This window comes from Oryzias latipes, chromosome 23 (genome assembly GCF_002234675.1).
Source record: "Oryzias latipes chromosome 23, ASM223467v1".
Taxonomy (NCBI): Eukaryota; Metazoa; Chordata; class Actinopteri; order Beloniformes; family Adrianichthyidae; genus Oryzias; species Oryzias latipes.
This window is the reverse complement of record NC_019881.2, coordinates 4082003-4109427: the sequence shown is the minus strand read 5'-3', so window position 1 is coordinate 4109427 and position 27425 is coordinate 4082003. Positions and strand designations below refer to the sequence as shown.

Sequence of the window (27425 nt, the reverse complement as noted above, 5' to 3'; positions counted from 1 at the left end):
TTCTCTATAACTCTTCGTTTGGAAGGCTAAATGTAGGAGTGGCGAAAAGTCGTAGCAGGGGAAGAATTCAGATTCGGCCTAAAATTGTAAATATATAAAAAAATAATTTTTTGTGTTTATCCATTTTGGCAAAAAATCTTCTATTTTGTTTAAATAAGCTGGTGATTAAGCTACCAAGTAATCAGATCAATATTTAGTGTACACCCAGAACTGGTATGTAGTCGAGTAGGGTGATCTATATCTAGAAAACTAAACATTATATCATAAAATTCCTTTTCTTAAAGCGATTTCCTGCATTTTCTCAAGCAATCACCATTTGTTCTGTTGGTAAGAAGTCTTCTACATGATATAACTATTGTTTGACCTATCTGTTATCTTTATCAAAATTAAGGATTGTGGACAGAAAGACTGTCCGTAAGCAGAATCTGCTTCATTAAAGACCATCTGCTGTAATGGGTTACGGTCAGGGCATCAAAAAACACCGTAACATCTGTTCAACTCAACACAAGTCAGTAACTGTAACAATGTTTGAACAAGAAAGCGGGAGTCTCAACAACGGCATGATGAAAATGTGGATAAATGTCCTCGTATGAACCTGTTAGTGGCAACTTTTATTTTTGATAGAGGTGTGGTTTCTGTTGAAAGGTCTTTATGTGGTTACAACCAGAACATACGTGTAGCATTTAAAGAGCCCTTTAAAACCCATTGACAATTCAGAATAATTCCTGATGCCGCATTTATTTAACCAGCTGTTCATTTGACAAGGGAAGCTATTGTGCTGAAGTAGAGTGGTCAACCTTTGATTGGAATATCCCAGGTTAAGTTCTCACCCTACCCACTCATGTGTCCAAGTGTCTTTAGGCAAGACACTGGATCCCTAAAAACTCCTGGTGGTTATGGGTTGGCGCCGCCATCAGTGTGTGAATATGGATGGGCATGAGTGAATGGGACTGTGACTAAATCATCCCGGGCCTTTGAAGAAGACCATTTAATCCTTCATCTGTCATCTTCCTTTACAGTTGAGAAATGTTCTTTACCCGTGTTAACTGTCCGTTTTTCTTTGGTAAACAAATGTTACCATTTAACCCTTTAGCACCGGTGACACCTAAATAACACATGCTCTTTGACAAATGACACCTCTTTAACCATTTATGCAATTAACTTAATTTCAGCTGATTCTGAAGTGGAGAAAAGCGGCTTTTCATATCGATGGTGCCCCCAAGGGTTTGGTGCAACACATTACTAACGTAAAGTATTTTATATCAGCACAAAGCCACTTTTTTCCACTTCAGATTTTCCTAAAATTGCGTTAATTGCGTAAACGACTGAAAAGTAACACTTTAACACTGGAGCTACACCTCTGCTGTTAAAGGGTTTAAGACTGTTTGACATTATATCTACAAAGAATTCCATTGAAACGAAAGGAATCCATGTTTTTATGATTCAGTTTTATATTTTCTAAGGAAAACAAACTGAAAGTCAGTTAATGTCCCTTGTCCTTGTTCTCACATGCTGATGTCTAAAGGTTGGACAGAAAACTCACAAGTTCATTTTTTAGAGGTACATTTTCAAAAAAAAGCTTTAGTTTGTTAAACAGCTGCTTTAACTAATTCCATTTTCCTTTTTGTCATTAATTTTCGAAGTTTTGCACATTACTGACAGCGTCCAAATGCATTAATGTCATGTGTATTAATGTGCATGATCAGGAAAACCAAAAGGGTCTTGACCCCTGCAACCACGGCTTACTGGTTGGTGAAGCTCATGACTCACTTACCTAAATTAGCTTTAGACATCGTGAGTGTCGTGAACACTGCAAACCAGCTCAGTGTGGTTGGAGTGTCCGCCCTGTGACTGGAAGGTCGTGGGTTCAAACCCAGGCCGAGTCATACCAAAGAGTTTAAAAATGGGACCCTCTGCATTAAGGGATTGGATTGGGGGGTTAAATCCACCAAGTGGTTCCCGAGAGCGCGGCTGTGTCTGCAGCTCACCACTCCTAATGTGGAGAACGGCACACTTTCCTGTAATAAAAAAAAAAGGTGCACACATTTCTTTGCTGCTTAGTCTTTAGGTGTAATACAGTTGAACTTGTGAAACGCCTCTTGGTTACCAGTTTAAGCGCACGAAAAGAGATCTGGCCCTGATAAATGCCATGTAATCAAAGCAGAAGGGAGCTGTGACTACAGAAGAATGAGGGCTGTGGGCCTCTTACGTCTACACTGTTGATTGAAACAAACATTAGCGACTGGTGTCAAGTTGGACTGAGCCTTCGCTGACAGTTCTGTAATAGAGAAGGGTCGAATGATTCCCTGGTGGTGTGTTCTGGACTCTTTTCCTGTTTTTGTTGAGTACGTTTTTAGACTGACAGAATAAGGGAAGGTGCCTCAGGGCAGCACTGCATTCCAGAAGTTGGTCTTTATGCTGCGTTTTGTGATGTGAGGGCGTTGGCAACAGAGATCTAGCCACACGTGTGACTACCAAGCAGCTCCATGAAGAACCAGTCTGTAGCTTGTATTAATACTTGCTGAGAGCCTGATAGGCTCAAATAAAACCTGTAATCAGATACAAACTGACACCTAATGTTGTCGTTTTTTGTCCTTTTTAAAGGTCATCTCTCCAAGGCTTGGATCAAAGAGAAAGCCAGTCCTGTTACCCGTTTGTGACGCCTGAAACCCTGAAGCTCCACATTTCTTGACTCTTCTTCATCTGCTGGAAGCGTCAACATGCCGAGATTCCCGGAGCGGCTGGAGTTAAAAAGAGTCGCCACTGAGCCCGACAATGACAGCACCGCAAGCTTGGACGACCACTTGGACTCAGAAAAGGGGGTCCTCAACAGGTCAGCGCGCGCAGCCCCCCCCCCCCCCCCCCATCTTTATTGTTTCTGCACACATGAAGAGATTTAAGGCTCTGCAAACCCCTTATAAAGTCATCTTCTAGCACACAATGCAATGAGGTGAAGTTAAACCACCCTGCTCTGCGTTTCTACAGCCAGTTTGTCAACGAAAATGACGACGGAGAGAGTGACCGCTTCCTGTCCAACGGAATGATGAAGAAGAAGAAATATGAAGAATACCAGGAGGAATACGTAAGTCTGTCCAGAAAACCAGCAGACTTCTAAACGTTCTTTTTTAACTCGTAAGATAAATCAAATGCAGAATATACACTGTTGATGTGATGCAATCATTCAGTATAACAGGGGGTTTTTAAAAATCAATTTATTCATCAAATCCATGAATTTTGTCTTTCTAGCGTTGGGCAAAATACGCTTTTGGTAAAACTCACAAGTTTAATACTAAAGGTTCCACTTTATTCAGTTTAATTGACTAGTTGTGTAAAAACTGGTTTTAGAACGAAAGAAATGTTGCCTCAGACATTTAGCCGTTGCTGCTGGTAAAGGTCTGCGGGTTGTTGTGCTGCATCATTCATAACTGGACTCTTGTCTAATCCGAGCAGCATCCTGGCCACGCCTCCTTTGGCATGTCAGTCTTTAACCTGAGCAACGCCATCATGGGCAGCGGCATCCTGGGCCTGTCGTACGCCATGGCCAACACGGGCATCGTTCTGTTTACGTAAGTAAGGCGCCGGGGGGGACGACGACGACGAGGCTCATGTCTTTTCTCATATGCTGTGACAAATGTAACTTTGAGATCCTGGATCCTGTTGCAGCTCTGACCTTTAACCCCTCAGCAACCCCCTTTAACATACGAATAACCTGACAGACCCCCCCCCTTCCTCCTCCAGTTGGGATCAGTTTCTCAGTTCCCTGCAGATTCACACGTCCCTGCCTTGTGTCTTGTCCTCATATCCGCCTCATTTCAGTCCATCTGAAACCAACTTTGTCTGGTTGTAAAGGAGAGTTTTCATGTAATTAAATAGGATTTCTGCTTCAAATCCAGCAGCAGAGCTGTTATCCTCTGCTGCAGGCCTGCATAATAAATGTAAAAGTATCGTTATCGTGAAATCAAGATGTGCAATACGCATATCGCAAAAGTTGGCAAAAATTGCAATAAATGGTTACCTTAAATGTGCTAAAACGATCTTGTAGTATTTAACCAAATAAATCCATTTATGCATTTGACCGATGGGATGGACTTTGTCTATAATAGATGCTCGCCTCCTATGTAGACTAGAGTTATTTGGAGTTTAAATCCAGTTTTTTTGTCTCTTATTTAAACTGTTGCAGTGAAATGGAAATGTTTTTGGTTGTTTTGCTATCTGTTAATGTAAGTTTATATCGTCATCGCAATATTGATCACTAATATCGCCAGTTTTCCTCATATCGTGCAGCCCTACTCTGCAGTAACACAAACAAAGCAATTTAAGCCCCGAATTAAAGACCCACTCTGAAAATGGGGTTTTTAACCCTTGTGCTATCCTAGGCACGTTAACGTTGGGAGTTGGGTCATCTAGACCCACTAGACAGTGCTCTGAACTTTTTTTCTTCAATGATTTGTGATCTTCACTGGTGTCCATGGATTACATGAAATCTTTCCACCTTTATCCACCTTTGTCATGGTAGGGAGAACACCTCAATGTAAGGGTGGGGTCATCTAAGATAGCACAAGGGTTAACATGTTCTTGTGACATTTTCTGATGATGGAGGACATGTATAGAGACATTTTGGCTTAAAATTACAGTATTTCTCCATTCCAATAGTTGTGAATCAGGAGCGGACGATAAAAAAAAACAACGCAGTTTGAAAAAAGATCGGATTTGTGACGTAGACGGCACGCTCTCTGCTCCAAGCCCTTAGCGATGAAGAGGAGGTGGGGGTTGCTCCACGCCAACAGTCCCGCCCACAACTCAGAGGGGAATTTCTAACGAATTCCTGCCGCTCTGCAGAAACTATGACTATGAAATCGCACAGGTTTTTTCTTTTTTTGGGGTAAAAGCGGCATAATCATGATGAAAAGACAAGATGATCGTAGTGGGACTTTGATGAATCTGTGTCACCTCTGAAATCATTTTAAGGGATGTTTTAAACCCACAGACTTTTCTTGTCAACATCCATCTCTGCAGAATCCTCCTGGTGGGGGTGGCCATCCTCTCCCTGTACTCGGTGCATCTCCTGCTCGTGACGGCCAAAGAAGGAGGTCAGTATCGGTGAGGAGGAGCAGCGGCCTCTGCTGCGTCTGAAGGCAACAGGTTAACGCGTCCCGTCTGTCTGGGCAGGTTCACTCATCTACGAGAAGCTCGGAGAAAGAGCCTTTGGGTGGCCCGGAAAAATGGCCGCCTTTGGATCGATAATCATGCAGAACATTGGCGGTAAGAGAGACCAATTTATTTTAGATTCTTTTAGAAATAACAGTCTGTGAAAACCTCCAAGTTGTTGTTCTCCCCGTGCAGCCATGTCCAGCTACCTCTTCATCGTGAAGTACGAGCTGCCGGAAGTGATCCGGGCCTTCATGGGCTTAGAGGAGAACTCCGGGTGAGTGCCTGAAGGTTCAGTGTTCAGTGTTCAGCCGGCTGGATTGTAACCCTGGTCTGTGTTTGCAGTGAGTGGTACCTGAACGGAAACTACCTGGTTGTGTTTGTGTCCCTCGGGATCATCCTGCCGCTGTCCATGCTGAAAAACCTGGGTGAGCAAATCCATCTTACGGCCGTTTGAGGTGTGGTTTGGGGGTGTCTGTGCAAGGGGGGGGGCACTGAAGAGGGAAGTTTAGTTTCCACAGATGAAATGAACAAAGAACGGGATTGTGTTGTGTTTGTTGTGTTTGAATGTGTGAAGCAAAACAGAAACCAGATGGAAGCAGAAATAAAGGAACGTACAAAAACACACAAACTCAACAAATGGTTACACAACACTTTTGTCTAAATCTGAACTGATGCATCAGCTTATATAGTAAAGCACTCAGTGCCCTTGTTGTAGAGCGTCTGCCGCGAGAGTGGAAGGTCGTACGTTCAAATCCACGGTCAAGTCAAACCAAAGGCTCTAAAAACTGGACCCGGTGCCCCCCTCCTTGACGCTTAGCATTAAAGAGTTGTATTGGGAGGGGGGGTGTTGAATCCCCACATGGTACCTGTGTCTGGAGCACCCCCCCCTCCCAGGGGGGATGGGTCAAATGCGGAGAACAGATTTGACAGACCTCAGTGTGGGACCACCACTGACTCAGAGAACTGGACTTATCGAGTGTGAGTTTACTGCTGATTCCAGCGAATCAACTCCTCTCAGTCGCCATTTTTCGGAAACCACCATGTTGGAACCAGAAACCGTCACTTAGCAGTGACAGTCTGAGTCGGTCTAAATCATTGTTTTCACGGCAACCACTCTTACCGGTCAGGAGTTGGCTTGTTTGAAGTCCACACCCCTCACACCTGAAAGCAGGCCACACGAAATCTCTCTGACATTTCAAACATTTGATGTGAGACCACAAACCTTTATTGAGGCCTCTGGTTGGTCAGTTTATAAACTGAATATTTGCACTACAGAAAAGAAGGATCGTACAAAAATGAGGGTTATCAAGAACATAGTAAATAAATAAGTTATCAGAGTAAGAATGGTTGAATGGCTGACCAATAGAATGAGTGATAGCTGTTTATTTCTCTATAGAAGTCCATGAAATTTTGGCTTCTTGGAGCCAGCAGGTACTGGTTGAAACGCTGGGGGGGGGGGGGGGGGGGGGGGGGTCACTCAGTCCAGTTCTCATGTACAGTCAATGGTGACACCTAATGGGACTTGAGCACGTATGAGTGAATGATAAGGAATGTCCTCTACAGGTGTGATGAGCCTTTGTTCTTGTGTGGATTTATGTTCATAAACCTTCATCCACGTTGATTTTCCGTTCTGTTCACTTAATATAATAGTGAGAACCTGCATCGATCCGTGTATTATAATGATCTGAGGGGGTTTTGCTCCTCTTTTCAGCCACTTTTGAACTTTTTTTCTCTTTTTCATTGAGCTTTTTCCCATCCATTCTCGGGAAGCTTTAGCTGGTGTCCTTGCAGGTGTTCGTGTTTCCCCGCACAGCGAGTCATGTGATAGCGGGCCAGTGAGGGGCTCTGAATCGGCTTTCAGTAACATGACCTTGCAGTTCAGGTTGTAGCCCGCTGCACTGCTCTGAGCAGATTTACGAGGCGCCCTGCAAATAAATCAGGATGCAATAAGAAGGCGGGTCAGACGCAAACGGGGCCAAAGTAGCTGTCTGTACCGTTTACTAGCCTCCTGGGCGTGTCCTGAAATATAAAAACTTCCCTCAGATCTGGAATCTGCTTCTGTGTTCTTGGAAATGTTCTGGAATGAAATGTGACCCAGGTCTTAAAAATAGAAATGAACCTGGGGGGTCTGATTATCTGCGTGTCACAGGTACTGGGGACGGGGCCTCAGTGTAATGTTTTCTATTCTGTCACTGCAGGTTACCTGGGCTACACCAGCGGTCTGTCCCTCACCTGCATGGTCTTCTTCCTAGGAGCGGTACGTTTTTTAGGATCCAAATAAAGATATTTGGTGTCTTTTATGTATTTTAAGTAAAATTGTCTGAATTCATTGCTGAATGAAAACCAGTTAAAGAGTTAAAACCTAATAAAATCAATGTGTTACCTTATCATTCTTCTAATTTAGCCTGGTTTACTCTCATCAGACATCGAACGCGATTTGACTCAGAAATTATTTTCTCAAGCAAAAGAAAAATAAAGTTTTTTTGACTTGAATGACATCCATGTTGAGGAGGTCTAACACTTAAACATAATGTGGCTGTGAATTCAATTTAATCAGGTGAATATTTTAATTTAAGTTTATGCTTTTTTTCAGCAAACTAAACGGAAAAGAAGTGAATTAATCTTTAAAGATTTATTAAACTAGAAAATCAGGAGCTCTGGAATCAAATTAGCACTTTGTTTCTTTTACCCTTTAACATCTGAGCCATCGCCGGTGACGGGAAATAACAAACGCTCCTCCAACTACCGTAACTTTTCAATCGCTTATGCAATTTACTGTAATTCCAGCAGATTCTAAAAGGCATTGCGTAATATTTAAAGGCTGCTTTTCTCAGAACCTGCTAGAATCATGTTGCCTGCATAAACAGTTAAAGAGTTACGGCTGTCGAAAGGACAGTGTAGTCAAAGCTCAGGGGTTAACGGGTCGACACATTTATGATATCCCTGAGTTGGTCTTTAAAAGGATTTTTTTTTTCTTTAATTTTGTATAAAGTTAGATTGACACCTGGAGCAAATATTTGAAATATGAGAAACTTCTGGAAAAGGCCAGAGCAGGGAGCCGAGCTGCTGGTTTAGGATCAGAGACCATAAAGCCGCTCCGACAGGTTCCACTGGAAGCAGCAGGAAAGTTTTGAATCTCCGTTCAGCTTCACTGCAGAAACGTACATGAAACATGACACTGCAGTCGTCTTTAAAGCAAACAGGGCAGGCGTGGAATCCATAAAAAGGATCTCCACCAACTTTCCTTTGCTCCTCATTTGACCTTTAATGACCTTTCCCACCATGACTGGTCTGCTTGACTCTGGAAGGTTGATGTTCAGACGTGCAGCAGTCTGTAAGCTCTGTTGTTTGTGTTACTGCTCCTCTGTTTGGCCACCTTAGCAGGTCCTGAGTGTGTAACGTCTTTCACAGAACAGTGGGCATCCATGCTGACCTCTCTGTTCTTCCAGATGATCTACAAGAAGACCCAGCTGCCCTGCCCGCTTCCCTTCTTGACTGACAAGGCAAACATCAGTATGAACATCTCTGACCTCCACAACGTCACCAACGACGACGACGACGACATGTGCACGCCAAAATACTTTGTGTTCAACTCACAGGTGAGTTGGAGGAAAACCTGCAGCCCAAACTCTGATTTGCCTCCGTTTGGTTGGTTTCACTCCATCCGACTTGGCGTGAAGCGGTGTGTAGCACAGAAGCAGCAGAGGATTCGCTGAGTCATGTTATGGAAAGGTAGAGCGATCTGGGCGCGTTTGCAGCCTTTGTGCATGTGTGCTCATGGATTTACAGATTTACATCTGACCTTCGTTATAAACCTGGATAAAGACGTGAGCTGACGTTTTTAAAGCCACTGCAGACAAAAGCTTATTCATGCTGAAGTGACTCACACTGTTGCTGAGGAGAGGCGGGTTTTCAGGGCCTCTTAAAAAGGAGCACTGACCTTCAATTACAGCCCGCTGTCAAAGAAAGCCTCTCCTGTGTTTGCCTCAGATTACACAACTGGCTGTTGGTTTATGTAACTTCATCATGGCATCATCTTCAGCTCATTTCCAACGTTTTTTCCACAGACGGCGTACACTATTCCTATCCTGGCCTTTGCCTTCGTCTGCCACCCTGAGGTCCTGCCCATCTACAGCGAGCTGAAAGAGTAGGTTCTCCTCTTCCTCCATTGCTGACAAACTGCAGTGATTTCCTAAAACAAACCCTCTGATCTTCAGAAGATCGAACTTTGATGTTTTTACTGAGAATTTAAATGGTTCTCTTATGCAGCTTCAGCATGAAGATCAAAACAACAACACAGCTAGAAATCCTTTCTATGAAGGCATGTTTTAATGTCTAAGTGTGTGTCTGCACATTTGTGTCTTTGTGTGTAACCGCATGTGTGAATGTGTTTTTGTCGCTGCGTTTGTCACTGTCTGCATACACGTACGTGCGTGCGTGTGTGTGCATACACGTGTGTGCGTGTGTCTGCATACGCGTGTGTGTGTGTCTGCCTACACGTGTGTGTGTGTGTGTGTCTGCCTACACGTGTGTGTGTGCGTCTGCATACGCGTGGGTGCGTGCGTGTGTGCATACACGTACGTGCGTGCGTGTGTGTGCATACACGTGTGTGTGCGTGTGTCTGCATACGCGTGTGTGTGTGTCTGCCTACACGTGTGTGTGTGTGTGTGTGTGTCTGCCTACACGTGTGTGTGTGTGTGTGTGTGTGTCTGCATACGCGTGGGTGCGTGCGTGTCTGCATACACGTACGTGCGTGCGCGTGTCTGCATACACGTGTGTGTGCGTGTGTCTGCATACGCGTGTGTGTGTGTCTGCCTACACGTGTGTGTGTGTGTCTGCATACGCGTGGGTGCGTGCGTGTGTGTGCATACACGTACGTGCGTGCGTGTGTGTGCATACACGTGTGTGTGTGTGTCTGCATACACGTACGTGCGTGCGTGTGTGCATACACGTACGTGCGTGTGTGTGTCTGCATACACGTACGTGCGTGCGCGTGTCTGCATACACGTGTGTGTGTGTGTCTGCATACGCGTGGGTGCGTGCGTGTGTGTGCATACACGTACGTGCGTGCGTGTGTGTGCATACACGTGTGTGTGTGTGTGTCTGCATACACGTGTGTGTGTGTGTGTCTGCATACACGTACGTGCGTGCGTGTGTGCATACACGTACGTGCGTGCGCGTGTCTGCATACACGTGTGTGTGCGTGTGTCTGCATACGCGTGTGTGTGTGTCTGCCTACACGTGTGTGTGTGTGTCTGCATACGCGTGGGTGCGTGCGTGTGTGTGCATACACGTACGTGCGTGCGTGTGTGTGCATACACGTGTGTGTGTGTGTCTGCATACACGTACGTGCGTGCGTGTGTGCATACACGTACGTACGTGCGTGTGTGTGTCTGCATACACGTACGTGCGTGCGCGTGTCTGCATACACGTGTGTGCGTGTGTCTGCATACGCGTGGGTGCGTGCGTGTGTCTGCATACACGTACGTGCGTGCGCGTGTCTGCATACACGTGTGTGTGTGTGTCTGCATACGCGTGGGTGCGTGCGTGTGTGTGCATACACGTACGTGCATGCGTGTGTGTGCATACACGTGTGTGTGTGTGTCTGCATACACGTACGTGCGTGCGTGTGTGCATACACGTACGTGCGTGCGCGTGTCTGCATACACGTGTGTGTGCGTGTGTCTGCATACGCGTGTGTGTGTGTCTGCCTACACGTGTGTGTGTGTGTCTGCATACGCGTGGGTGTGTGTGCGTGTGTCTGCATACGCGTGGGTGCGTGCGTGTGTGCATACACGTACGTGCGTGTGTGTGTCTGCCTACACGTGTGTGTGTGTGTCTGCATACGCGTGGGTGTGTGTGCGTGTGTCTGCATACGCGTGGGTGCGTGCGTGTGTGCATACACGTACGTGCGTGCGTGTGTCTGCATACACTTATGTGCGTGCGCGTGTCTGCATACACGTACGTGCGTGTGTCTGCATACGCATGCGTGCGTGTGTCTGCCTACGTGTGTGTGTGTGTCTGCATACGCGTGGGTGTGTGTGCGTGCGTCTGCATACGCGTGGGTGTGTGTGCGTGCGTCTGCATACGCGTGGGTGCGTGCGTGTGTGCATACACGTACGTGCGTGCGTGTGTCTGCATACACTTATGTGCGTGCGCGTGTCTGCATACACGTACGTGCGTGTGTGCGTGTGTCTGCATACGCATGCGTGCGTGTGTCTGCATACGCGCGTGTGTCTGCCTACGTGTGTGTGTGTGCGTGTGTCTGCATACCCGTGCGTGTGTGTGTCTGTCTGCACATGTGCGTCTGCGTGTGTTTCCATTTTTTTTCTTGAATACGTTTCTTTTTCTTGGATCGCTTTGGTTGTGTTGACCGTGGTGAAGCTCCTGCCAGCAGAAGCAGAAGTTTCAGGGTCAGAGGCAGAGGCTTAAAAGGACAAATATCGTTGATTGTTAGTCCCAAAACGTGGATCAAGGCTCGTATCAGACCAGTCGTCTGTCTGACCGCTCCCCCTTCAGCCAAAATTAAAAAGTCAACTTTCTTTTTACTAATTGGGATGTTTCCAATAGTCGAAAAGCAGAAAAAAAGCTCAATAGAGTCTGTAGAGATAAAAAGTTAGTAAAACTGTAGAAGGTTTTGTTTCTTGTGAGATATCTGACGTTTGCAGGATGACTTTCATACTTTGCTTGAGGTTTTAAGGCCAACAAAAGCAGAGCGGTCCAAACCGGTTTCAGTTCCGTTTCCATGTTTCTCTGCAAACAGCCGCAGCCGCAGGAAAATGCAGAGGGTCTCCAACCTGTCCATCATGGCCATGCTCATCATGTACATGCTGTCGGCGCTGTTTGGTTACCTCACCTTTTACGGTAAGATACGCCCTTTTGCTCCCACCAGGACGCCCCCCCCCTCCTAACGTCCACATGTCTACGCTCCACAGGTAGAGTGGAAGCTGAGCTGCTCCACACCTTCACCAAGGTCTACAAGTTTGACACCTTGCTGCTGTTGGTGCGTCTGGCTGTCCTGACCGCCGTCACGCTGACCGTGCCCATCGTGCTTTTTCCCGTGAGTACGCCACGCCCTCTCTCTGACCTCTATGGCAGCCTGTTGTTTTGTTTTTTTTGGGGGGGGGAGCATAATTGGATTTGCGTCAGAGCACCTGGCTGTTCAGGAGACGCACAAACACGTCCCACCCCTGTAAATCGAGCGTTACGGCCGCTCTGCGCCATCTTCTTCTGGATGCAGGGTTGTTGATTTTTTTCCACCTATTTTGTGAAAAAGGAGGACTTTATGTCCCCACACCTCTGAATCCCTACAGTCCACGCAGGCCTTCCCTGAGGAGTCAAAGGTCACGTCCGCTCACCTCATCCTCCAATCATTCCCGCCGCTTTTGCTTTCCACCTCCTTTTATGGTGGCGGGATAATTTTAGCGCGTCCCCTATCTGACTCCAGGACAACGGTGGAGGTTCTGTTTTTAGCGCTCCAGCACATCATTTATGGCGCTGTCCTGCACTGGCGGGGAGCCGCCACTGGGGGGCAGCAGAGCCGCTGCTTTTACTCCGGCATCACTGGGAAAACCGCTGAGCGAGAATGATGCAGCACAATGACCTGTCAGGCATCTGCGCTGTCATGCAGGCGCACACGCAAGACATGAACACTGCAGAGGAGAGTGGAAAAACACCCGACCGCCTCCTCAAAGCACATGAGGGGGCTGCAGACGGGGGGGTGGGTAGACATTCCTCCACATATCTGGTCTTAAAAACTCCCCCAGAGCTTAGAAATTAAAGAAACAAACGCTGGAACCGGATGATGAGAGGGGGGGGGGGTGTTATTAAAGTTCTGTTTTTAGAGGAATCTTTTTGTAGCTTCATGTAGCTTCAGAACTCAGTGGGAGTCTGCCTTGGTTCTCAGTGTGGGACAGTCCTGACTGTGTTAAAAAGATCCTAAACACTTCAGCTGGACTCAACAGTAGAAGCCTTGAACATAGAGTTGGACCCGTCCTCTGTAGTTACTGACTGGAGCTTTAAACTGCTGGTTCTGGAGATCCGCGTCTTCCTGTGAGTCGGCGTGCTCAGTTGCTGTGGAACAGCAATGTGCCGCATTGATGTGCAGAGTTGGGGAGCTTTAATGAACTCGTTAAACTCGGTAAATTCAGCAGAGCTGCCCAAACCTTCTCTGGGTTTCCATGTGACCTTTGAGTCACGGCGCCGTCCTCTTCTGCTGCTGCTGCGGGTAAATGTTGGCGACCTTCAGCTGGAGATTAAGGTGTGAGCTGTGTCTGCGGCTGCCCTTGGCTCCCGTGGGGTCCTGTGGGAGAGAACAGCCCCGGTACAGTCGGCGGGGGCTTTGCCTGGATTCTGCTCATAATGGAGGGGGGGGGGCTTTATGTGGAGGCCGACATGTCCCGGTTCTCAGGCCACGGCCAGAAGCTCAGACCGGGGGAGGGGGCTGCGGTTGGTCGTGTTAACACCTACATCAGTGCATTGAACATACCAAAGCCTCAGTGGAGAACCAAACCCAGCTCCAGTTCAAAGGTCTCTGCATACACCTGCGTCTGCACGAGTGCAAACGCAGGTGCGTGTGATCGGTTCTGTGTTAGTGTGTCTTTTTGTGGCCACGGAAATGCGACTGCCGTATGTTGGCTTTGTGTGCGTGTGTGTGTGCTTGTCTGTGTATGCAAGTGTGGCTGCGTCTCTGTGTGTCTTCTCGCATGTGCGTGTATACATGTCTGCCTGTATTTGTGCGCTTGTGCTTCCATCTGCGTGTATTTGTGTGTGTCTGTATCTCTGTGTTTGCGTGCATGTGTGTATGCACGAGTGTGTGTCTGCGTGTGTCTGCGCAGGTGTGTGTAAATATTCCAGTTTGAAAGTCTCCACTGCAGGTTGACGGTTTGCCGTCTGCTAGTTTGATGCCTCCCAGAGAAATTCATCACTGAGACTCTAGTTTTCCACTTCTGCCATTACTGTCAGACAGTGTGTGTGTGTCTGTGTGCGTGTGTGTGCGCCGGGGGGGGGGCAGCAGACTTTAGAGAGCTCTTCAAAGTCATTTTAGGTGATGTGCAGCTTTTATTTTTAAACATCGTCAGCCCTAAATATCCACTTCCTGTCTGTCACCTTCACATCGGCTGCAGGTTCTATTCCCTGTACAGTTGAAGGAGTCTCGATGTGAAAAGAAACTACTTATGACTCACCTCCCCGCCCCCCTGCTGTCAAGCCCCGCCCCTCCTTCAGTAGTGGCTGATGCAATCCCGTGCCTGCATTGCACTGTGGGAGATAATCTGCAGCCCTCCTGAATGGCAGCGGCTGCTGGAAGTCGGCTGTGTGGCCTGATAACCTGCAGCGCCTCGGCTCTGCTCGAACCTTTAACTTTTCACCCAGTGAGGACTCCAACCCGCTGCTTTAGGAAGACGCTCAGTAACCGTGACGCTCGAAGTTTGAGAAACGGTTTACAAAAACCCAGAAACGGTCTGAGCTTCTTTAGCTTCCCTCTGGGCTTCAGCTCTCTAACAGGATCCTCTGTGTTTGCTCAGATCCGCTCCTCCATCAACATGCTGCTCTGCAGCGGCCGAGACTTCAGCTGGATCCGCCACATGCTCTTCGCTCTCGCCATCCTGGCCTTCAACAACACGCTGGTCATCTGCGTCCCCAACATCAGGGACATCTTCGGCTTCATCGGTCAGTCCCGACGCCCCCCAGACGCGAACACGACAGACGTCTTCACCTCCTCCATGTTGAATGTCGAGTCTTTCAGACTTGAACCAGTGAGGACGGCTGGGTAGCACCAGTAATGTCCAGAATCAATTCCATTCACTACAGCTTGGATCGATTCCATTTGCGATTTTCTTTTATTCTCCGATTCAATTCGATTTTGAGGATATTAATGTGATACAGTTCACTTACTGTAACATTTTAAAAAGAAGAAGCTTCAACAAAAAGGTGCAGATCATTCTGCTCTGCCTCTCCTGGAGGCCGTTTCAGTTTGGCCACTAGGTGGAGCTCTATAGCATTACACTTTATTCCAGAAGATTTGAGCAAAAAAACTGCTTTTCAGTTTAAAGCTGTTCATTTAGTCAGCAATGGATGTTTAGGTCGACTGAGCGTTAGCATTAGCCGTCCTATGGGAAATCCCATTATGCGTTAGCATCAAGCTAACAAACTTGTGTTTCCTGCTGTTTTGCGTTAGGTCAGCGGAAAAGGAAAGGCATAAAAGATCAATCTCTACTTTTATAGATCGATTATTGATCGATTTATTGATTTTATCAACCCAGCCTCACGTTACCATGAAGTATGGGCGTGTCTGTCATGCATGGATTGTGTAAGTTTTATTGGTTGAATCTTTCTTGTCCTTTCAGGAGCTTCTGCTGCCACCATGCTCATCTTCATCCTTCCAGCCGCCTTCTACCTCCGCCTGGTGAAGTCATTGCCGATGCTCTCCACACAGAAGATCGGCGTAAGTGCTCCTTCGCTGTTTTAGCTCCTCCCACAGGCTGGCGCCGTTCACCTGCAGACGCTGACTCTCCTCTTCTTCCTCCTCCACCTGTCGCTGCAGGCCGCCATCTTCCTGGTCGTGGGGATTTTCTTCATGATCGGGAGTTTGTCGCTCATTATCCTCGACTGGATCCACAACCCGCCAGGCTCTCACAAAAAACACTAAACCCGCCCCCGCCCCCACCTATCTGCGTCATGTGGAGCCAGGACTCCACGGAGGAGCGGTGTTTTTTTTCATCGTCGTTTTTTTAATGTGACATAACCGAAACAACTGAATGAAAAGCTGGAGAACAAACTTTGCTGTAAAATGTTGCCCCATCATGAAGTTATCACCCCTCATCTATGAAGAGACTGGGCGTGTCTGCAGCCTCACCTGCTGCAGGTGTGTGTGTGTGTTTGTTTTGAGGGGCTGCGGAGTCTGCGCCCTCCCACAGCCGAGGGGCGTTCAGAGAGCAGAAGCACTTGGAGCAGGACGCTTCACTACCCTCCTCTACATGCCAATGCATTTCAACAGTTAGAAGATGTCACGCAGTGGGAGGAGCCATCGAGCCCCACCCCGGCGGTTCGAATTCCAACTGTGAAGCTACGTTTACGAGGGACCTGAACAATCTCACCACCAAGACGTGCCTCCGCCGTGTAAAGTAGTCCTTTACGGCCTTCCAGTAGTTGGTCTTTTTATGCTGAAATATTTATCAGGAGCGGAAAAGAAGTGACATCACTTCCTGCTGTTACAGATCGCAGAGAACAATCTGTCAAAACACCAGATAACACTAAAAAACAGTCGCTGTTAGCATTTCTGTTAGAAGCTTTTTAAAAATACCACAACATTTCCACACTGTCCACAGAATTTTCCGCACAATCATTTTTACTGTTTCAGTTACAAGTTGACCCTTTGACACTGTAGAGGTCGCGCGCGACACAAAATGATGCACGTTTTTCTGTACTATCGGAACTCTTCGACTGTTAACGCAAGTTCCATTAATCCATTCTGAATTCTTTGCTTCAGTCACTTGGTTTTTCGCATAAATCAAGCTAATCTACGAAAGAATAACGTAATCGCCTGGAATGACGTTAAAATATTTGCGTCAACGGTCGGAGAGTTGCGTTTATTCGAAAAACGCTAACACTGGAGCCCCCGTGTTTAACAATCAGTGAAGATGTTTCGTGTAGAGGTCGTGCGCGCGACACAAAATGATGCACGTTTTCTGTACTTTCTTAATTCTTCAACTGTTTACGCAAGTTCCATAAATCCAACGGATTCCGAAGCAAAGAAAAAAAAAGCAGCTTGGCGTCAAATGGTGCCAGGCCTTTTTTTTTTTTCTACGCTTCAGAGTCACTTGGTTTTTCGCGTGAATCAAGCTAATCTATTAAATGAACGTAATCCCCTAGAATGACGTTAAAATATTTGCGTCAATGGTCGGAGAGTTGCGGTTATTCTAAAACCGCTAACACTGGAGCGCCGGTGTTAAAGGATTAACTGAAATGTTTTGTTTCTAAATGTTACGCAACATCACTGCTGGATCAAGAAAAAGACGAGCTAACATCGCAAAAACACGATCTAAAATGGTCCAACCACAGATTTTAAAGTCGACAGTCAACAAGTCAACAGTTCTGTTTGCCGATCAGGGTAAGCATGCTAGGACAACTCAAAAAAACGCTAGCTAATACATGCTAACTTGACTTTTTTTGGTGGTACGAGTGTTGATACATCGCTAGCTCTCTTGCAATGTCTCTGTAGTTAATAATCCGACGGTTTTTTTTGCTCGTTTTTTAGTTTTAGTCTTGGTTCTTGTGCAAGATGACTCATGAAATGTTTTATCTCTAGCTAGCTAAGAAACGCTCAGGTTCTGAACCAAATCCCTTTTAACGAGTCGGGCACAAACCTGCCAAGAAGTGACAAACGTTTGAAAGTACGTAGAAACTCATTTTTACTCGACTGATCCACAAAGTTTTCAAAACTGTAATGTTTCACGTTCAAAGCTCACATTAGGTTTTGCTTTCATTGACTTTATTTTGAGCCTTTGTCTTAAAATTTTACCCTTTTTATATTTACTCTGTGACCTTCCAGATCCGAGATCTATCCAGCATTTCCACTGCGTTCGCCTAACAACCCCCCACCCCCCGAGGAAATGAAGCAATAAGAAGGGATTTAAGCCTTAAAGTAGCAGTAAATTAGTGCTGCACTAAACACAAACTTCTCAGTGAGATCGATACGACAACCAACGCCGACGGTAGGCTGCCAGGTCTTCCTGTCAGCTCTTTTTTTAACGTTCCCCTGACTGTGGTTCTGAGCGGGGCGTGCCGCTTCACTTCAGGTTTACATGTCCGCATCGGTGCCTTTTGGGATCGTCCCTCTCGCCGCCTTCAGCAGCAGACCGCAGCCGTCGGCAGAACCTCTCGTCGTTCGCGTGTCGCCAACACATCCAGCCAAAGTGGACAACTTTATAGATCTTTTGTGGATCTAAGTATGTGAAAGAAATGGATATTTCAAGTGAAATAGTGTATTATGTGCTTTGTTTTTTGGACAACTTTGGTCTTTTTTTGGACAACTGTACATGCTGTGTAAATATTCTTGATTGGATGGTACTGCAGCGCTCGCAGCATGTGAGCGGGTCGTTGGGGTAGATGTACCTGAAAGTATCAAACAATCCAGTGTTTTAGTACATTATATATATATATATATATATGTTTGTGTTAGTCTCCTGTGTTCTTGCTGTATGACAGTAGCCTTTCTTTCATCTGATGCCTGTATATTTGTAGAGATGCTCATGTCTGAACCTCTAGTCTGCGTTCAATCAAGAGCCGACTTCTTCACAAGCTTCTCAGAAAGAGCCAGAAACGATCCGGTGTGAGAAAACATCAGACGCCGAGGATCGCCGCGCCGCTGGAAGAGCAACAGCTGTGAAAATGTGGCCTTATTTTCCTTCCATGACGTTACTTGAAAGTTCTCTGCAGCGATGAAGTCAGCAGTCTGGGTCCCGCGGGTGCAGCCGTCGCTGACTCTTCACCTGAACCCCTCTCAGGTGTTTGAGGCCTTCATGGAGTTTTAACCTCATTTGCGTGATCGGCTCAGGCTGAAGTGGAGCAGAGAGGGCTGATGGGAGGAGAGGTGAAGAATCAGTGTTTGTGGATCAGGCTGTAATTTATCCAAAACAGATGGAATGTTTGGGGTTTTTTGTATCAAATATGCTGTTTTTCTGTATGATGAACAATAAAAAAAAAAATGGCCGGAGGAACTGTTTAGTTTGGCGTTTATGATTTGTTCTGTGCAGAAACTCTGAGGAGAGGCCTGTTAGTGTTTACCAAAGCAGTGTTACTCCTCTAACTGCTGTCTGGATGAGCCACGCTCTTGGCATAGCAATAAGGTGATATTAGGCCTTCAAAATAAAGTGCTGCTTCTGTTTTTTATCGTCTACTGTAGACATGTAGCACCTGCCTCAATCATACAACTCCAATGAGATTTCATAACCGTCCTTATTTACCGTCATTTTAAGCCAGAAATTGTTCAAGTTGTTGCATAAAGGTGACTGGAAAACTTTATGTAACCCTTGTGCTATCCTAGGCACGTTAACATTGGGAGTTGGGTCATCTAGACCCACTAGTCAGTGCTCTGAACCTTTTTTCTTCAATGATTTGTGATCTTCACTGGTGTCCATGGATTACATGAAATCTTTCCACCTTTATCCACCTTTGTCATGGTAGGGAGAACACGTCAATGTAAGGGTGGGGTCATCTAAGATAGCACAAGGGTTAAAAGGGGAAAAGAGCCTAAAATGATATCCATCATTTAGCCCATTCTAGCTTAAAACTAAAATAATGTGGACTGACCTATAGAACACATTTTTGATGTTTTAAATATCAATATAAAAAGGAAGGTTGCAACGATTCTTTCCCAGCAGTTGGGTTCAAACGAGTTCTGATTGGGTTTCAGTTCAATTTGATTTGTGTTTTACAAAAAACAAAAAAAGCTTATAACATTTCAGAAAAATCTTTTTATTATTATTTGTAAATCGGCGAGTAATAACGAGGAAAACCATTTCGGTTAGCATAAAAAATAAAATAAAAACTTCTTTCAATCGAAACACATGCAAACGTGTGTTTATGCAACGATTCACTTTAGCCACAATTCAGTTCAATGATGTAACATATAGTTGGGTTTTAAACCATAAAGCCTTGTGCTATCTTGTGGGGTCAAAATGACCCCACCCTTACATTGACGTGTTATGGATAAAGGTGGAAAGATTTCATGTAATCCATGGACACCAGTGAAGATCACAAATCATTGAAGAAAAAAGGTTCAGAGTACTGTCTAGTGGGTCTAGATGACCCAACTCCCAATGTTAAAGGGCCTAGGATAGCACAAGGGTCACACTATTAGAAAAGTCCTGCAGCGGTGTACCTGGGCACCGACACACACCGCCGTGCTTCCTTCACTCCCTTCCACGGTTTGTGTCTGGTTCGGCAGTGACGCCTCCACCGTCCTCACTCTCACACAAACCTTTTGCCTTCTGTGACCCCTCTGCCCCAAATCTTCTTTTCCTGAGGATTAACTGTACCTTTCCGGACAGTGGGCTGCATTCCTGGAACACGCTCACCGTGAATAACCGTCTGTGTGGGAAAATGCCCGGCCGCATTAGTGACAAAACTTACTAACATCTTCCCTCCATCGTCTTGTAAAAGCACAAGGAAAATAATCTGATCGTCTTACTTTCAGGCAATCACCGTTCATTTGGGAAAAGTGGGATTTGTGCAGATTTCAGTTCTGCATTCAGATGTTATCAATCACTAATAGCTGATCAATTGTTCATCATCACCTCCATTGTGACAGTTTCTTGCTCATATATTGCTGCCAACAGAATTTGAAGACCTTAAGAACATTTTAAACGTTGCAGTTCCTCCTTTGACCACTGGGGGCTAATTTTAAAAAAGTGATTTACCATTGAATCTAATGTTCACAAGATCACTTGTGGACCAGAAATGAATCTACGTCTAGTCTCGGTGCAAAAACATTTTTGACAATTGTTACTTTATTTTCTGCTCATAACAGGCGGAATCATTTTTTTTAAACCTTTTTATTAAATCATGTTCAAAGAAGAGCACATAACATAACCACATAACAAATGAGGGCGTGCTTTGGTGATTGACAGGTGACAACAGATCCCGAGCTTTAAAACTTTGACACCTGGAGTTTTGGAATTCTGTAGATGATTTTTTTTTCTTACGACATTAATGCAGCAAAACTCACAAAACAGCCAAACAGTTGTAAACTCATTTCCATTCAGACAGAGCAGGACATGTGGAACCGGTTTAGGAAGGACCAATTACATTCACGCACCTTGTGGCATGCAGGGTCGGAACTTTGGAAAAGTTTTAGCTAAACAGACAACCCTTACCAGACATAAACAACATGTGGAGATTAAAAAAAAACGGTTTAGGGTACTAAATGTCACATTGTTGGGTGATATTCGTATTTCTGTTTTTATCCGTTCACAAAGTTGTCTTCTTCACAGAGAAGGAAATCCAAACCAGTTTAAGATTCAATCAAGAAGACGTCGAAACATTTTGATAGAAAGTGTCCACCCCTAGAGGACATTTTCAGTACTGCGTCAATTTGCTGTGTCTTTAAACTGGATTCAATCTGGAAGTCAAGCCCCTGGATGGTCAAGTGTAGGACTGCCGCAGAGTTTGATTCCCAGGGGGCGCGATGAGCGACATCCAGTCTGGGTCTTTGGGCGAGACCCTTCACGCTACTGCCTTGTGGGGTCCAGATGACCCCACTCCCAAGGTTAACGTGCCTCCTGGGAGTGGGGTCATCTAGACCCACTAGACAGTGTGCTGAACCTTTTGTCTTCAATGATTTGTGATCTTCACTGGTGTCCATGGATTACATGAAATCTTTCCACCTTTATCCACCTTTGTCATGGTAGGGAGAACACGTCAATGTAAGGATCGGGTCATTTGAACCCCACAAGATGGCACAAGGGCTAATTATGTAGCCACAAGGCGGGCAAAGTCCGGGTGTCCCTGTGCAGGGCCCCAGCCCGGCTCACATTCAGGGTTGTGTCTGGAAGGGCATCTCTGCCAAAGCGCCTGTGTGAATGAGAAGTGAAAGCTGATTCGCCGTGGCGAGCGCTGAGAGGATCTGCAGGAAGGTGAACAAACAAAATGGAGTGCAAACCCCTGCACGTCTGGCTAAAGGGTTGTTGGTTCAAGACCGGATGTGGACAGAAGTAAACGGGGGGGGCAGATACTCTTGTTTTCCATCGTGGGGCCCTTTAACAGCATCCTAAACCCCAACAGCTCCAGTGGAGTGTCCCAGAGGCCGCAGCCTCACTGTGGATGTGAACAGGCTTTCTAAAAGGTCAGAGGTCGTTCTGAGCAGATCAACCCTGTAAAACTATGGAATTGAAACAATTCACTTTAATAAAAGCTTAAATCATAAACTCAACTAATAAATCTTTTAATTTCAAAGACAATGAAAACCTGCTAGAACTAAATAAACGTGTGGACTGTCTGGTTACATAAAACTTCTGCCATTTTAGCATGAACTTGTGTTTATGATTTCTGTTTTTTTTTCCTGAACTCAAACAAATCAACTGGAAGTTCAAACCTTAAATGGAAAAGCAAACAAAGATCCAAAAATAGCCTTCTTCACACCGAGGGCCCGAAGCCCGTCTCACATGTAAAAAAACGTTTCCTGTCACCTCCTGACATGACTGTTCCTGTCGCACACGCCACAGGTCTGATCCCCTTCCAGATGCTTTGCTGGGGCCTAAATGTGTGTCTGATTGAACCAGCTGTTATGTGAAGCAGAATCAGTCTGCATGACCCCCCCCCCCCCCCCCCCCCCCCCCCCCCCGAGGAAAAGCAGGCAGGAAGCAGCCAGCACTCACCCGCACAGCATCCAGTCTGTTACATCATGTAGGAACTCACAAAAAAAGAGAGGTTCAGATGTTGTTTAGTAAAGACTGAGAACCAAAATGAGGAAACCATGAATCTCTGTGAAAGGAGTGGATTCCTGGAACCCACCGGTGAAAACAACTGAAAAAAATATATATTTTTTAAACACAAAGCAAGTTTTTAATCATCAAAACAAATGAAAAAGAAATTGAAATCTTTTTCTTCTGGTGTGTGATGTGATCAATTATTTAAAAAGTGTTATTCAAACCATTTTTGTTTCTGTTTGAGTTTTTAGTTGAATGTCAGGAAGAGTGTGAAGCTAAGTTCACATCGCCAGCGACCACTTCCAATGAAAAGTCTACATAAACACGCTTAAATGCTCATTTTAGGCTTGTGCGTTCATATCTCTTGCGTTCAGGCGTCACTATGCAGGTTTTCGGGTTCTACGTACAAAATGTGCGGCCTTTGAACCTGTGTTGAAAGTTAAAACCAGGTCGAACTTTGACCAATCAGGGACTCAGATTTGGTAGTGACGTGTGGATGGCATCCTTTTTAATCTGCGTAAGTGGCAACGGGTTGAAAGTTGATCACAAAGGAGAAAGTTTATTATTGCAGTTAGTGTCAGGCTGGAATTCTGTGACAGCAAGTCTTTCATATATCGGACTGGAGATTCCCCAGATATGTACAGATTTCCAACTGTAGGTGGCTGACATGCGCTCAGGGGTCTCTTCACTTGGTTGAAGGGCATCACAAACATGCAAGATGTAGCCGGCCCATCCGCCAAAGTCTACTGACTATTCATGCTTCACTAACTTTCAATCAAAATTTCAACATCTATCGCTCTTTCAGTCAGTCAACTCATGCAGTTAAATATTTCTCTTTTAGTTTCTTTGACATTCACTTTTCTTTGCATTCACATTCCTTTAAGTGAGCCTTTACATTCCTCTTAGTTGTCATTTCACATTCCTTTATAATTGCCATTTCACATTCCTTTAGTTTTGGCATAAGACTCCGTGCAATTCCATGAGACAAATTTCCATAAACTTTCGGTAATAACTACCCCCTAACGGGGCTCACAGGTGGAAGCCGGGGAGGAGGGTGGGGCGAAGAATGCAGTGCTGCAGTAAAGAAGGACGAACAGCTTACACACCTGGACTTAAATAGGACGCTGCACAGGTGAGTTGATTAACTGACCCGCCCTAGGGGAGTGGCCTAAGTAACCGCCTGCTTGAGATTGACTGCCCGAAATGCTCCCAAGGTCGCTCACGGAAATGGAAGTCTGGAGATGTCTCCAGAACACAATCCAGGGTTGGAGTAGGTTAGTGTAGGTTGGTGTAGGTTGGTGTAGGTTAGTGTAGGTTGGTGTAGGTTGGTGTAGGTTAGTGTAGGTTGGAGTGGGTTAGAGTAGGTTGGTGTAGGTTGGAGTCGGTTGAAGTAGGGTGGAGTAGGTTGGAATAGGTTGGTATAGGTTGGAGTTGGTTGGAGTAGGTTGGTGTAGGTTGGAGTTGGTTGGAGTAGGTTGGTGTAGGTTGGAGTCGGTTGGTGTAGGTTGTAGTGGGTTGGTGTAGGTTGGTGTAGGTTGAAGTAGGGTGGAGTAGGTTGGAATAGGTTGGTATAGGTTGGAGTTGGTTGGAGTAGGTTGGTGTAGGTTGGAGTCGGTTGGTGTAGGTTGTAGTGGGTTGGTGTAGGTTGGTGTAGGTTGGAGTTGGTTGGAGTTGGTTGGAGTAAGTTGGTGTAGGTTGGAGTTGGTTGGAGTAAGTTGGTGTAGGTTGGTGTAGGTTAGTGTAGGTTGGAGTAGGTTGGTGTAGGTTGGAGTTGGTTGGAGTAGGTTGGTGTAGGTTGGTGTAGGTTGGCGCGGCCGCTTCTGACATGAGGGGGTTAATGGTCAGGAACAAAAACACAGATCAGTTCTCTGTAATCATTTTTGCTTCTTTAATGTAAATTCATCAGATGCCCAAAGTCTTGTCTGTTTGTATTGATCGAGGAAAAAGTGTTGCAGTTCACCACTCAGGGCAACGTGTTGGGGAGGTGCTGACGGAGCCTGCATAGTGTCTGAACTGTGACAGCTGCAGTTCAGACTCATGAAAGCGATGCCTGTATGTTACTGGGTCAGTCCCTGTAGGTTAATGGAAAGCAGGGCTAGTCTGAGAGGGGCTCATGATTTCAAGTCTCTGACGGGAACACTGTCTTCTTTGGCAGAATTTCTTGTCTGACAGCCAGAGGCTGAACACTGAATGCCAAACGGGGGGGGGGGGTCGTCTCAGTGTCAGAGATCAGCTCTGTGATCCTCTGCATCCAGCTGGAAGAGGCCGAGCGACACAAACACTCTGGCAAAGATGGCAACACAGTGGGAGAACTGACGCCCAGGTGACAGAAGCAGTCCATCTGAGGACACGCTGACCCTCACACAGATTCTGACCTGTTGGTTGAGTCTAAAAAAACCCTAAAGAGAACCCCGGAAAGAATGTCGCTCTTCTCAATATTTACTTTGTAAGAAGAAAAGCTCATTTCTGTTCACAGAACAGGTGATTCCAACTGCAAATGATTACAGGCCCACCCCAGTGAAAATGGTGTTTTTAACTTGTTTGTAACATTTTTCTCATGATAGAGGACATTTAAACATTTAGTACAATCAAGCTTCAAATGGCATTTCTGAGTTTTTCTTCATTCAGATTCCAATTTAGATTCAGATTATGAATCATGAAAAAAATGGCGTTTGAAACAGCTTGTAGCAGTGACGGAGCTGTAGTAGTGGGCGGGGCCACACGCTCCCTGCTCCGCTCCATTCTGATGGATTCAGTTGCAGACAAGTAGATTCATGAACATCTTTGTTTACTTCATCCGAGCTGGATGTGTGCGGCTGGATAGCTCGGATATAGCTCGCCGTTTTGGTTGCTAACGTTAGGTTGGAGGTGTGAGGGGCTGTAAGCTAGCTGGAGAGAGTGTAAACACAGGGATGATGGAAAATGGCGCCAAAAGTCCTGCCTCCACCTAAAGGTGAATTTCTAGGTTGTAGAGGATGGTGCAGTGTGTGTGTGTGTGTGTGTGTGTGTGTGTGTGTGTAGGGGGGTGTTCTGTGGTTGCATCGTGATCTTTGGGCCTGCTCTGGCCTGTGGTGACGAGGTTCTGGCGGGGTGGTGGGTGGCTCCATGGTCCCCCTTTAGCCCGCGTCTCCATGTCCAGCGCTCGGTGGCCCCAATAGCTGCCTTCCGGTACGGCTGAGCATGCCTGCCCTGTAGGCTTGGGGCCCCAATGCCAGGGTTACCCGTGCTCCGCGGTGCCGGAGGCCCCCCCCTCCCTCTGCACTTAGCCGGTCTCCCTCACTCGAGCTGCTTGAGTCCTTTCACCGGGGACACTCTGGAGTCCAGGGGGTCTCGTGCCCCCTCTCTCCTGTTCTGGCCAGTCAGGCTGGGTAGTATCTGGTTCCCCCTAATGATCACATGGTACAATCCGGCAGCGTGCATGCAACTCCACCCCCACGTGCACACTGTTATCCCTCTTCCTAACCCACAGGGTATTGATGGACAGGGATCTTCCGCTCATCTCAGTGTCAGATTTTCACTCTTCTTTCTGTCTTTCCAGCAGATCTAAAATAAACATTGTGAAGCTTAAAATCATAAACTATTCAAACTAGCAGCTTGGCACTCGAATCCCCTTACTTTCCCCCTCTCTTTTTTTTCTTCTCCCCTTCCCCCCCTTTTCCCGTGTATAAATTAAAAGAAAACGAAAGGGGTTTATACAAATATACACTTTGGCTGTGAAGGCCTAATTGATGGGTGGAGTGAGGTGTAAAAACCTAGCGTACATTGAAGTGAGGTAGATCTTCCTTAATCAAATTGTGACGAACGTTCACACATAAATTTAGTAAAATATCTAGTAAAAACTCATGTGATGTATAGCCGGCCATATTTTCTGGTTCAGGGAGTTGTCATTAATGTTGTTGAGTGTCTGACAGGAACACTGCAGGAAGATGAGTAGACCTGCAGGCATGGGGTCGCGTCACTCCCCTCTGGCGTTCTGCTCGGGGGGAAAGCTGACGGGCTCCAGTGTCTGCGGCGTCCAGAGCAAAGAGGCAACGGTCCAAGAGCTTCCATGAGTGAGGAGAATGGCTGAAGAGGACACCAGCAGGAGGGAATCTGAGAGGGAAGTGGGAAGCTTTGCATGCAGCAAGGCTAAAAGTGTCATGGTGCCTCTGTCAGCTTTCCTCCCCCTCCCCTCTCTGCTTGGCTCCTGATGATTCCAGCTGTGTCCACTCACCTCATCACCGACCAGACCTACTTAAGGAGATCCAGAACCAGCATTCATCGCCAGTTCGTTGCCCCTGATGGTGCATAACCTGGTCTCTCGTTTAGTTTAGGCCAAGTGTTCATGTTCACATCTAACTTCTGTATTGCCGCGCCTTCAGGACATTCTGACCACGAGTGGACACCTGAGTCACCGGATTACCTGAGCCACGGAACCTCTCGGAACACCAAGAACCTCCAGCCTCGCCTCGAGCCATCACTGACCTCCAGCCTCGCCACGAGCCAACTCCGACCACCAGCCTCGCCCCAAGCCATAACTACCTCAAGCTACTTCACCTGCTGCTCTCCAGCCTCCAGCCACATCGAGATCTCAAGCAACTCCGAATATCATTAAAACTTACCAACTTACTCACCTTGAGATTTCCTTCCAGGTTCCAGCGCCTGGGTCTGCCTCGCCTAGCTTTCCATGACAAAAAGTAGGTGATCAGATTAGACCTCCACGAATTGCAACTTAACTCTTCAAAATGAAAAAAACAGTGTATTAACATACAAATACTTTACCAGGTATTGTTCATTCATTCATTCATTTTCTTAACCGTTTCATCCCTTTCGGGGTCACGGGGCTGCCGGAGCCTATCCCGGCCACTT

General features: G+C 46.2%; 1 protein-coding gene across 3 annotated transcripts in view; it reads left to right on the top strand.

Annotated features, from left to right (window-relative positions):
• Window positions 1-18869, top strand: part of slc38a4 (solute carrier family 38 member 4) — a 28395-nt gene extending 9526 nt beyond the window's left edge. For 2 of the 3 annotated variants that reach the window (XM_011490891.3, XM_020714244.2), the window contains exons 2-16: window positions 2605-2833; window positions 2986-3082; window positions 3451-3566; window positions 5017-5090; window positions 5170-5262; window positions 5344-5425; window positions 5494-5576; window positions 7350-7408; window positions 8601-8750; window positions 9219-9298; window positions 11915-12015; window positions 12087-12211; window positions 14676-14820; window positions 15498-15595; window positions 15695-15799. In XM_011490891.3, the coding sequence (XP_011489193.1) occupies window positions 2721-2833; window positions 2986-3082; window positions 3451-3566; window positions 5017-5090; window positions 5170-5262; window positions 5344-5425; window positions 5494-5576; window positions 7350-7408; window positions 8601-8750; window positions 9219-9298; window positions 11915-12015; window positions 12087-12211; window positions 14676-14820; window positions 15498-15595; window positions 15695-15799 (1521 nt within the window). In that variant the 5' untranslated portion in view covers window positions 2605-2720. Of the gene's footprint in view, window positions 1-2604; window positions 2834-2985; window positions 3083-3450; window positions 3567-5016; window positions 5091-5169; window positions 5263-5343; window positions 5426-5493; window positions 5577-7349; window positions 7409-8600; window positions 8751-9218; window positions 9299-11914; window positions 12016-12086; window positions 12212-14675; window positions 14821-15497; window positions 15596-15694 lie in introns of all 3 variants that reach the window. The other variant, XM_004082879.4, reaches the window with a different exon arrangement.
• The last annotated feature ends 8556 nt before the right edge of the window (window positions 18870-27425 follow it).